The 12,251-nt window shown below is 35.1% G+C and overlaps 1 protein-coding gene across 3 annotated transcripts; it reads left to right on the top strand.

Annotated features, from left to right (window-relative positions):
- Window positions 1-1,134: 1,134 nt before the first annotated feature.
- On the top strand, window positions 1,135-10,978 carry LOC110626759. Of its 3 annotated transcripts, XM_021772831.2 has the most exons (17): window positions 1,135-1,285; window positions 2,210-2,424; window positions 3,003-3,139; window positions 3,223-3,333; window positions 3,442-3,543; window positions 3,662-3,773; window positions 3,884-4,081; window positions 4,691-4,859; window positions 5,031-5,112; window positions 5,202-5,295; window positions 5,763-5,859; window positions 5,989-6,082; window positions 7,732-7,804; window positions 9,432-9,605; window positions 9,693-9,815; window positions 10,280-10,451; window positions 10,579-10,978. In XM_021772831.2, exons 1-16 carry the CDS (start codon window positions 1,273-1,275, stop codon window positions 10,448-10,450), a joined length of 1,965 nt encoding a protein of 654 aa, XP_021628523.1. In that variant the 5' UTR covers window positions 1,135-1,272; the 3' UTR covers window position 10,451; window positions 10,579-10,978. The 3 variants fall into 3 exon arrangements, with proteins under 3 accessions (XP_021628523.1, XP_021628524.1, XP_021628522.1); XM_021772832.2 differs by having other exon boundaries at window positions 3,665-3,773; window positions 10,280-10,978; XM_021772830.2 differs by having other exon boundaries at window positions 10,280-10,978.
- Window positions 10,979-12,251: the final 1,273 nt, after the last annotated feature.

The raw sequence follows: 12,251 nt of genomic DNA, 5'->3' as shown, positions 1-12,251 counted from the left end.
CAATGCACAGGCCTACTCCTTGTATTAACTCAGGACTTGTCCAACGAACTAGGTTGGGCGTGAACCTACATGTGGGGGACTTAGCTACGAATATTCGTTAGTTTTGTGGGGCAACAAATCCCGTGATGTTTGGGATCGTGTTCAAGTGGTGTCAGATAGAATTAAATGGTCGTCTGACGATAGAAGAAGACGTAATATATCCGTATGTATGGCCAGTATGACTATGATAGAAAAATATGAACATAGAACGTGGATTACAAGTCACTGGAAGATAAAAAATAAAAGAAATAAAAGGATATGCAAAGGGATGATCTGTTTGGCTCTTGTATTTTGCTGGATCGGGTTTTATTGGTGGCCTTTATATACCATTATCTGGGCTTGGTTTTATTTTCTCGATCATCTTTGGATTTGTAGCCCGATGGAAATTTCAAATGCAAAAGGTTTTTTATATTGGTAAAAAAAAACCATTCCTATTTAATTTTAATTTAACCGTTATTCTTAAATTTTTATTTGTTCATAAAATCATTTTGGATAATTTCTAATTTAATTAGGTGAGAATTGTTATTAAATTTCTAAATTTTAATAAAATTATTAAATTGTATTTATTTTAAATTTATTCAATTAAACATTCTATATATTTTATAAAATCAAATTTTTAATTTTTTTTATAAAAAATATAATCATTTTAAATTTTTATATTATTTAGTTCATATAATTTATACTATTTAATTACTTTAATTAAATATAAATCAATTTAATTAATCAATTCGTTGTCAATGGTATAAAATATACAAATATTTTAATTAATTACTTTCAAAAATAAAGCTAGATTAATCAATTTTCTCAAAATTCATGAAATTAGATGGTAATTATATCTTCAATTTAATCCTAATTATTGATATTATTATTATTTTTTCCTCAAATCCCAATTAGTTCAATTTCATTTTAGAGGCTGCAGCCATAAGTAGGCGCAGGAGAAGATTGGCTTTTCCTTGTGAAACGGTGATGGACTGACGTGCCCGTGGAAATAAACAAAGACTATGGACAGGGAAGGGCGTTTCTATGCTTGCAAATGCGAGCAGGAAAGTTGGGTGTGGCAGCATCAATTTCCACAGCATATATATTGACACGCACTTTTTGCTGTTTAACAACTCTCTCTCAAAAAGCGATCATCTCTCTCTCGGGTGACTCTTGCTCTGTTACCTCAGCCTTAAACCGGACGCGACGCGAAGGACACATCGAGATCTTCGTAATTGCGAGCATCACTCAGAAATGGATAACGCCGGTTAGCCCCTGAGCTCTATTCTCATTTCATAGCTTTTGAAGCCATTTGAGAACTTCTGCCTTTATGGCGGTTGTACATGTCTTCTGATTTATGCTGCTCTTATTAGCAGCATAAATAATAGGAGTAGCTTATATAGCAGATGTTTCGGGCTTCTGTGTTGTTGTGAGATTTGTATTCTTTTTTTCTTCGTCAGTTTTTTTTGACAAACAGAAGTTTTGTATTTTTCTTTGATGCGTTAACTTCTGATATAGAATTATATATACTCGTTTGTGAGATTCTTTTCCACTTTTAATTTAGCTGGTGTTAGCTTGTTTTTTTTTTTTTTTTTTTTTTGCTTTTTGTTTCTTTCTCTCTTTATAATTAGTGTCTGCAAGTTCGAATTTTATTAAGGTTGTAGAAGAGCTTTTTGAATTTAGTCGTTATAGATTTATCAATTAATTTCGGAGGTTGAGATTTTCCATTTTGCATAAACTATTGGACAATACCCATTTTTCTAACAAAAATTATTCTTCTTTTGAGTCCTAAGTTCGAGGACTTTCACTTTTGATGTGTTAATTAGGTTGAGTTTTGGTGGTTTTTAGTTTTCCATGTAAGATGTAGACGTCGTGAAAGCTTGAAGACACGAATCATTTCAAATTTAGTCTTGTAGTTTTTCGCAAGCCATTGTTATGGTAGATTATAATCATGTTTCTTTTATTTTCCTTGTATGTTTTGTATTCGTGTATATTCATATTTTTTACTTTTTTCATATAATTGATTTCAGTTTTGAATTTGGAACAATTTGGCTGTATCCATATGTTATTATTGTTTTTTCTTTGTTAGTATTCAGTTTTCTTCCAGCGTCCTTCAGCTTAGGAACTTTTGTATTACCTTAATGTGTGCGTCCTTCTACTTATTTGATCTATCAAATGACGAATTACTTAGGAGGGACTCCTCAAGATGTTGTTGTGCCACCAGTTGAAGGTGTTGCTGGTGGAGGGACAGCATATGGATGGAGCGATGGAGGCTTACATGGTACAAATCCACTAAAGGGATCAATTGACCCCTTAGAGGTTCCAACTGCAGATTTGGTGCATGTGTGGTGCATGCCAAGCACAGCAAATGTTGGACCACAAGAGATACCTAGACATTTGGAGCCTGTAAGTGTTATTTATATAAATTTCCTTTTGTCTTATGTTTACAAATTGATATAAGGATGCAAATTCGACCTTGATAGCATTGGTGTGCATATAAACATGTAATTCAGCTATCATTCTAATTTGAATAAACAATAAAAATGCTTCACTATGAATTTATTTTATAATATCTACACATTTAATTGTGGTTGTCCCTCTACTAGGGATTTTTATTCAGATGCTTGCATATTCCACTGTCTAATGGCTCATGCATGTAAGCTAATAGTTGTTATAGATCACAATAATTAGTTGTCCTGAATACTTGTAGATATGTAATTGTTGTACTCATGATTGTAGACAGTCCATAATTTAACATATTGTGTTCTCTGGTTAAGTGTTTACTACATAAATGGAAAGGCCACGAGGATCATTGACTTAGATTTTGGCTTCACAACCATATCACATGGTTAAAGAGTTAAGAATCTGTACAGTGATTTCTGCAATCATCTGCTCATATATTTTCATGGTTCAATTAAAAAGTGGGTTAGCTGTTATTGGTGATGCTGCAGTGGCTTGGCTTCTAATATCAGTTTGATTTGAAGGTAAATCTTCTGGCGGCTAGGAATGAAAGAGAAAGTGTTCAAATTGCTATACGGCCAAAAGTTTCTTGGAGCAGTTCTGGTAATGCAGGTATTGTGCAGATTCAATGTACTGATTTATCCTCCACATCTGGTGATCGGTGAGCTCCTTTGGATATGTTCTTTTGTAGCTTAGTGGTTTAGTTTTCTTGTTCCATTGTTTTATTGTATGGGTTATCGACAGGTTGCTTGTTGGACAATCAATAATGTTTCGAAGAGTGGTTTCCATATTAGGTGTCCCAGATGCTCTTGTGCCCTTGGATCATCCAGTTAGTCAGATAAGCCTAATTCCTGGGTATTGACTCTTTCATTTATTTCAGAACACTTGCTTTGATGTGTTCAGAAAAAAATGTGTTCTGAAAAAAAAATGTTCAGAAAAAATATGTTGTTATCCTTGCCGCAGAGAAACAACTGCTGTTTGGGTCTCCATAGATGTTCCAAGTGCACAGCCACCGGGTCAATATGAAGGGGAGTTCATAATTTCTGCTGTGAAAGCTGAGTCAGAGTAATACCTGTTTCTCTCTTTCTTAAATTATTAGTACTTAACTCGTTTTGGCTTGCATGTTAACTAGTTATTATCTCATTGTACATGGAGTTGACTATCACAATTCATTGATCCATAGCAGATCTCGATCACAGTGCTTGAACAGAGGTGAGAAGCATCGTCTATATACAGAACTTAGGAACTGTCTTGACACTGTGGAGCCTATTGAAGGAAAACCATTGGATGAAGTGGTATATATCTGAACTGGTCATTCATCTTCTTTTTCATCGTTCTCCACCTAATAATATAAAGATTTAATATATTTTTTTACAAGCTATTCATACAAGGAATTTTCTTTCAGGTAGAAAGAGTGAAATCGGCAACTACATCTTTGAGAAAAGTTCTTCTGTCTACATTTTCTGAATTCTTTTCAGATAATGGGCCAGTTGATATGATGGATGAAGATGCCATTTCAAATCTCTCAGTTCGTGTAAAGCTAAATTTAACTGTATGGGATTTCATACTTCCAGCAACTCCTTCACTTCCTGCTGTTTTTGGTGTATCCTTATTTTGATGGACTTAAATATTTATGAAAGTGAAATTGGAGATGTTCACTGAATGTTTACTGCAAATATAAGAATTGAACAGATACCAATCTGTAATTTGACACATTTCCAGGAGAAATGGAAGAAGGGTGTCAAAAAACAAGTTGGGCACTTTAATGAACTGAAAAAAGACCTTAAATGCATCAAACTGTTATGCTTGACTAACTAACCCAAGCAGAATACGCCGGATAGTTCTAAAGTCAAATCTAAGTTTGTTTCACCATAGATGGAGGATATTCCCTCTTGCATATTCTACCATATTTCATATCTATATGAATATAATAAAGTTGGTTTTTAAAATAATTTCCGCCTAAAAGTGACAAGTGGCACTCTATTATATATATATATATATATATATTACAACCTCAATTGATGACATTAAACACATTTTGTAAAGCGATAGTAAACTTCACTTCAGACATTGGCTTCATGTATAGCAAACTTTAATATGTCCCTAGAAAATTTTTTCTAAACATGATGCCAGTGTCCATATTAAAGGTTACTGCCAGTCTGCGAGAAGGCCAGAAGACTTAAATTGTCTGCTGCTTTAACCATATTCTTAGATATCAGATACTGTAATTGAGGATCGTTTTGGTGTTGAACATGGAAGCGATGAATGGTATGAAGCCTTGGAACAACATTTCAAGTGGCTTCTTCAGTATAAAATAAGCCCGTACTTCTGCAGATGGGGAGATAGCATGCGTGTTTTGACATACACCTGCCCATGGCCAGGTAACTTAATGAGGAAAGCTAGCATTGACAGTATATACTTTGAAGCTTTTGGAAATGCCTATATTCCTCGTGTTGGCAGTGGTAACTTGCGGTCTTCAACTGCCAAGTGCCAAGTGAATGCCAAATGCATAATTGCTGAATCTATATCCTTGTTTCTTTTTGCCGCTGCAGCTGGTCATCCAAAATCAGATGAATATTTGTCTGACCCAAGATTGGCAGCATATGCTGTACCATACAATCAAGCAGTCTCTGGGTATACAATCAGTTGTCCATGCTCGCTTCTGTCAGGTATATTATCATTTAGTGCTGATGATTTTCAACTGGTTTTTTGTTGTGCAACAGTAATGATGCAGCGAAGGATTACTTGCAGAAAGAAGTTGAGATCTTGAGGACAAAATCTCATTGGAAGAAAGCCTATTTTTATTTGTGGGACGAGGTAGACAAATTCTTTCTAGTCCAATTGGGGTGAATTTTTTTTTTGTACTTATTTTCATCTTTGATGGCATTTGTGCTTTTTGTTTCTAATAAACACCTTTTTGAGGAAAAAAAATGAAAAAGAGAATTGTTCCAAATTGGCAGGAAAATTGTCTCCAATATTTCACGATTATTATACTTGTTGACAAGACAAGATAATATAATATTTTAGTCTTGTCTTTTTTGGTCTATGGCACCTTTAGGACCACCATTGCCAAAATGGTCTCATCCAGAGATTTCCCTCTTTTTAGTTTTATTTTTATTTTTTTATATCCTTGCAGCTGTAGTGGGAAGTACAGTAATCAATCTTTCAGTCTATGAAACATGTTTACACAATTTTAGATGTTTTAACTCCTTACTGTTGCATTGCATTCCATTGTGTTATTCTTCATATCCGATTTATTCTAATACCCAATTCACTAATGGCAGCCACTGAATTTGGAACAATATGATTCAGTCCGCAACATGGCCAGTGAGATCCATGCTTATGCTCCTGATGCTCGTGTTTTAACTACTTATTATTGTGGTATGTTTCATTAACTCCCTGATTCATTTACTGGCTTTGTCTTCTACAGCTGTTCTATTCTATCCTTTCACGGATTTGTTCAGCCATTAGCTTATTATGGTGATGTTTTCACATGTTTCTCTTTAATAGGACCAAGTGATGCACCACTTGCCCCTACACCTTTCGAAGCATTTGTAAAAGTTCCAAAGTTCCTACGCCCTCACACTCAAATTTATTGTACAAGGTTTGATGGCTTTGTCGTACCTCCCCCCTCCCAGGGCCATTTTCTCTTCTTCTTCTATTCTTCTTTTTTGGTGCGTTCATGTGGTGCTTGTGATACTCTAAATGAATCGTGCCTGCTTTTTTACTGACCAGGAGAGCATCAATTATCTGCATTGTGCTTGTGATACTCTAAATGAATCATGCTGCTTTTTTACTGACCTGGAGAGCATCAATTATCTGCATTACAGTTTACATAATCTAAGCAAGCAGATATCATCTTATTGTCATGTTTCTAGTTGTGCTGGTATCAAGCCTGCTTTAGTGCAAATTACACCCAATTCCTTGAGGTTTTCCTCTTGAGTATAAATAAGGATGCTGTTCTCTTTTATTTAATCTCCATCCGCTATTTGAATCCAATTATATTAAAGAAGTACAAGAAAGTGACAATTGATGGTGTAGCATGATAAATAATTTTTAGTTATTGCAAGCATTTTGCTGACTGATAGATAGGAATGTAATTCTTAAAAAACTCTCCTAATGTATAATCGTAACCATACGCTAAAGGTTTATTATAATTTACCCTAGATTTTATGTTATAGTTAGCTTATGAACACCTTCCATTTGAGTTTCTTTTAACTAGTTTCAGAAATATGGTGGTTGCCATATTTTAGATAATAGTCATTTTGTAACGCAACTTTAATTAAATACCAGATTTTTCACGGGGCGATTGTATTATGTTAAGTAATGGTAAAAAAATAGTACTTGTAACGAGTATTATTTATGTTAGTTGATGATAACGGCCTTTATTGGCTGCAAATACTGGGTAAAGGCGGCTACTTATGGGGGCATAGAGTTGTCCTTATTTTGTAGCAGAGAGGCAGATAGCTTGTTTTCTTTCTGGTTTTTGCACTTAACCTTCTTTTTCTCATCAAATTTCAATCTTTTGCATGTTTTCATTTCTTGAGCTAAGATCATCAATTAGTTAGGGTATTTAAAGTGAAGAAGAGCAATTAATTGCACTTCTAGATTGACATTTTGCAAACGGTGAGTTGTTTGTTTTTGTTGTTGGGGTTTTGCCTCATGCCTCCCCCGCCCCCCCCCCACCCCTCAACTTTAGCTGTTATGAATTAGTACAGCTCACAAGTAATGGGAAAATAACTTCAAATTTTAGGCTTCATTAATATTTGATGATCAAGCTTTCAAAATCAAAGTCATAATAATAAAAAAACTCTCCTGCACGCTCATTTTGCAGGTAATAAGGATAATTCTTTGCTATCTACTTAGTTATTTGAGTTCTAAATTGATTAGCTTTAATAATGTCTAGGAATGATGGATTAGTTCTAAATTGATTAGCTTTAATAATGTCTAGGAATGATGGATTTAATGTCTCTATTTAGTTTCTTGATGCTGATAATGTAGTTTGTATGTTAGGTTTAGTTATGTCATTGAATATCTATACATTTCATCAACTTGCTATTTATTCAAAAAAATTGCATAGGTATAGGGCATTATCATTGTGTATCCGTTTTCCACAAGAGCAAATGCAAAGGTGACCGCGATTTTAATCCATGGTTGTAGTGCATAAATTGAACTCTTGTGGGGCTTGTTTACTTGGCCGGTAGTCATTCTCTAGAAAGAAATTTAATTTGCTTTTTTTTTTTTTTTTTCCAGCGAGTGGGTGCTTGGTAATAGGGAAGATCTAGTCAAGGATATTGTCTCTGAATTGCAGCCAGAGAGTGGCGAGGTAATGTTTTCTTAAGGCTTTTGCCCCTTCTTCAAAGAATTTTCTTAAAAATTCAAACCACAAAATATGTTCTTATCTAAAGTGATCCATTGAATTATTTATTTTGAATCTAATTTTGTCTGAATTTCAGCTTTTGATGAATTATAGACTGCTAGATCTTTGTTCTATCATTTGCTCCTAGGATAAAAGGCCTGGAATATTTCATTTCCTTCGTTGCACTTCGGCCAGTCGAACCATTAGATTTGCTAGCATGCAGGGGGGAGTATTCTGTCTGTTCTGTTTGAAACAGAACCGAAAACCATTTTTGTTTAAAATGCCAACAGAAACTGTACTGAATCAAGGGAAGAACTGAATTGTACAAAACCAAATTAGTTCAGTTTGGTACAGTTGGTTTTTTGCTATGCAGTGTCATTTCTCAATTCACAATCCTGTTTCTCAAATATGCTGGAAGCAACCCTCATATTCCCAGATGCATGCAGGTGGTATAAATTTTCAACTCAAAAGCAACATTCTCAACACTAAAACAAGTGATACAAATATATAATTACCCAAATCTGCATACAGAAGATATTGATTACCTAAATACCAAGTACAAAAACCTAAATACTGACCCTGCAAGGACAGAACAAGAGGCCAAATACCAAAAAACCCAAATACCCACCCTTTGAGAACAGAATGGAGATCATCTGACCAAATACACCGTTGAGCACCATCTTGTCAAGTGGAAGATATGGCCACAGGTACATGACTTGTTTATCTGTGGGCAGATTGGTGGAAGAGGCTGTCTTTGCACATTACCTATGATTTTGCTTCATGCTGCAGGGCAAAGATGACAATGAATCGAAAGGGAGGGAGAAGAAGTCTAGCAGATTCTACCATTTGAAAAAGAATAATAGAAGAAGAAGAAGAGAGAAGGGTGAGTTGAGTGAGACAGCAGGTTGGATGCTCTGGGTTGAGAGAGTTTGAGAGGGGGGCAAGACTTGTAACTTGGGAGAGTCAGTTGACAGAGAGCAGCTATATTTTTGTACCACCTGGGAAATGATGTAGCATGAGATAGGGGTTCAATCTTCTACAGAATTAATTGGCCGAGCTGAAAATCTTTAAAACCGAAACAAACATATTAGCCTGAAAAGCTGAACTGTAGAGTTGTATCTGTAGAGCTTGGCATTTGAGGAAAGTGATATGGTTGGTCTAAAATTTTGAGAATTGACCACTTCATGGATGAGCTTTCTAATACTGCCTTTTGGCCAATGATGGCTTCACTCTGAATTTATATTGAATCTGATTTGGATCTTAATAACTAATTCTGATGTCAACAAGGACTGCACAATATGGATTCTAATAATAAATTTGATGTTAATATGGACTGCATGATAATATATATACTGGTTTGCTGCTTTATTTGGAAATAGTAATCCCTTGTAGGAAAAAAAGGAAAAAGAAATATTAGTCCCTGGCTTGAGAGTTTCATTTCCTGTGGTCTTGATTCGTATTTATTCTGACAGATTAATCTGTAATTCAACCTGATTCTTACTCTCTTGGATAAAGTTAGTTACAATTTGGATTATTTATTGATTATAAACACATGTTATGGATAGTCAAGTGAGTGAGCCTACTAATCCTGCAGGAATGGTGGACATACGTGTGTATGGGCCCCTCTGATCCTCATCCTAATTGGCATCTAGGGATGCGTGGTACACAGCACCGAGCTGTGATGTGGCGTGTATGGAAAGAAGGTGGAACAGGGTTTCTTTATTGGGGTGCCAACTGCTATGAAAAGGCTACAGTTCCTAGTGCAGAGGTACTTGCGGCCTCTGATTCTTCTACAAATTTGAATGGTGCTTGTATTTATTTGTTTATTTTAAAACTGAAGTTTTGTCTTGAGCAGATAAGATTTAGGCGTGGTCTACCTCCTGGTGATGGGGTCTTGTTCTATCCTGGTGAGGCGTTCTCATCTTCCAGTCAACCAGTTGCTTCACTTCGACTAGAGCGCATTCTTAGTGGTTTGCAGGTGAGGCAAATTATATTTATTTATTTATTTTGTTTATAAGTAGCACATGCTTTGCTTGTACCATGAATATATGACCAGATCTCATAGATGTCAAATCCTCACTGAAATGCTTAATTCACACTTTATTTTTAACATTACTGATGCATGTTCTTGGTGTCCATTTTTCTTAGCGTACATTAAAAATAGTATAGGTCTCTCTCTCTCTATATATATATCCATCTCTTTTGACTCAATTTTCATTGGCAGTTTTTCAGTTTTCAACGAGTTGTTACAAAATCTGTAACTCAGGCGTGTGTGTATTTTCATTTATGTTTTGTCTTTTAGACAATTAGCAAACATTAAAAACAAAAACTGTTGATGCAAACATTTCTTTTTGTCATTATTCTTATTAAAAAATTAAGCCTGCCTCTGTGATCCATGTTTCATGTGTTGATTGACGCCCTTGTCGCAACCTTCTCTATTAGGACATTGAATACCTGAAGCTCTATGCTTCAAGATATGGAAGAGATGAAGGGATTGCTCTATTGGAGAAGACAGGCGTGTATCTAGGTCCTGAACGTTATACACTTGAGCACATGCCAATAGATGTGATGAGGGGCGAGATTTTTAACACGTGCCGACCAATGCATGAATAGAGTCATTACCTTCCCAGCAAGTTCACTGGAAATCTTTGTTCATATAATCTTTTTTGTATTCCAAAATTTGAAGTAGTTGCACAAACAGTTGACAAAATTACTCTCCAATCGGGCTTATGTTCCGGCAGGGCTTTAATGAAGTGCCGAGGCGAAGAATGAGGAAGGGTTGAATTGATAAACTGAGAAATCGAGAATCCTTGCAAGTCACTGCCCTGGAGATTGATCCCAGCAAGTAGCCTGCGTCATCAGCTCCTGCAATTCCTTTTAAAGTGGTGAGGAGACATTGTCTTATGGATTTGCCCCTTGTAGTGTTTTTGTACCACTGCTTAGACTGTTGAATTTGCACATAGTATTATGCCATATAAGTTTAATATATTAATTAATTAGTATCACATGATAAGGTTGAGGCAGACGCTTGAAAAGAATACATCTAGGTGAACATCAAAGTACATTTGAAAAGAGTATTATATGCTTAAATTTCTCATCATAGATAGAAATTTTTATTAATTAAATTTTATTTCAGGTAGAGGTTTCATGTGCCTTTTTATTTATGGTCTTTGATGTATGTTGGGGATGTTTGGGATTGGGATTTAAGGATATTTAGTTAGTGACTCGGCTCAGTGAATCCTTTCTTCATCTTCTCTTTGTCGATCAATTGGTAATTCGATCAAGGCTCCCTTGATACTCCAGGTTTATATCTCATAAGGGATGTAAGATTTTCTAAAGCTTTTTTCCTTTGAATTATTAAGAGTTTCAATTATATTTGACAGATGATGAAAATTTTTAATACCAAAATTTTATTTAAGTGGGAAATGCATTATTTCCTTTTATTTAATAATTATCATGCAATGGTTCTTCATGACTAAATTAAGGGATTAAACATGGTGAATGCTCAATTTAGGGGTAAGCTATCATACTGAAGCATTTATGAAGCAGCTGTCCAACTTGGCTGTAAGTCAAAAGAATTATACAAAATAACTAGTTGGGTATATGAAGTCCAACAGTTTGCTGAATGCAACTTGTATGAGTGAAAACTTTCAACACAAAAAGCAAAAGGAAATTAACATATATATGGCTGGTGACATATTGCTGTATGTAAAATTTAGGTAAACAACAAAATAAATATATAATTTTCGTGAGTCCCAATAAATAAAATTGAACAGTATCAGAAGGTACAAAATTTTACAGTATTTGAGGTCTGGCAGCAAGTCACTAGAACTATAATTCGAGAATTTAGGGTTTTGTTAACGACTTTAATATCAATGAAATCCCATTGGTTTCATTTGCAGTTGATTTATGTTCAGGCCTACAATGATGAACTTGTTCCTTTCCTTCCAAATTGAATTCGTCAGAACATGCATATGAGGTTCTTGCTTGAGATTTCCCCATAAGGAGATCCACCATTTGTCAAAAGAATGGGATCCAGTAGCTTGAAAGTAATTTCAGTAAATATCCAATAGGATAGGATATTAAATATTTTTTAAAAGAACTTTTTCAAAATTTCCTATTTTCTAAATCACTGAATCCATGGATATGAAAATATATTTTCAAAAGCCTCAAAAAGAAACTAGTGGAAAGCCACCGGCAGATAAGGAACTAACAGTAAAAACCTGGAACGGGCAGCCTAAGGAGGCAAGCCCTGGAATTCCACTTGGGGCCTTGGGTATATGGGCGTTTGCCAAAGTTTAATAACAACTGCACCAACAACATTCGGCCGCCGATTCGTAATGCTATCAACCGAATATATGCATTTTCTACACATAAATACCAATACAGCACATGAAAAATTCCTAAATTTCAC

Source organism: Manihot esculenta, chromosome 11 (genome assembly GCF_001659605.2).
Source record: "Manihot esculenta cultivar AM560-2 chromosome 11, M.esculenta_v8, whole genome shotgun sequence".
NCBI classification, from domain to species: domain Eukaryota; kingdom Viridiplantae; phylum Streptophyta; class Magnoliopsida; order Malpighiales; family Euphorbiaceae; genus Manihot; species Manihot esculenta.
Note: the sequence above shows the minus strand (reverse complement) of the source record. Positions and strands in the feature narration are given on the sequence as shown.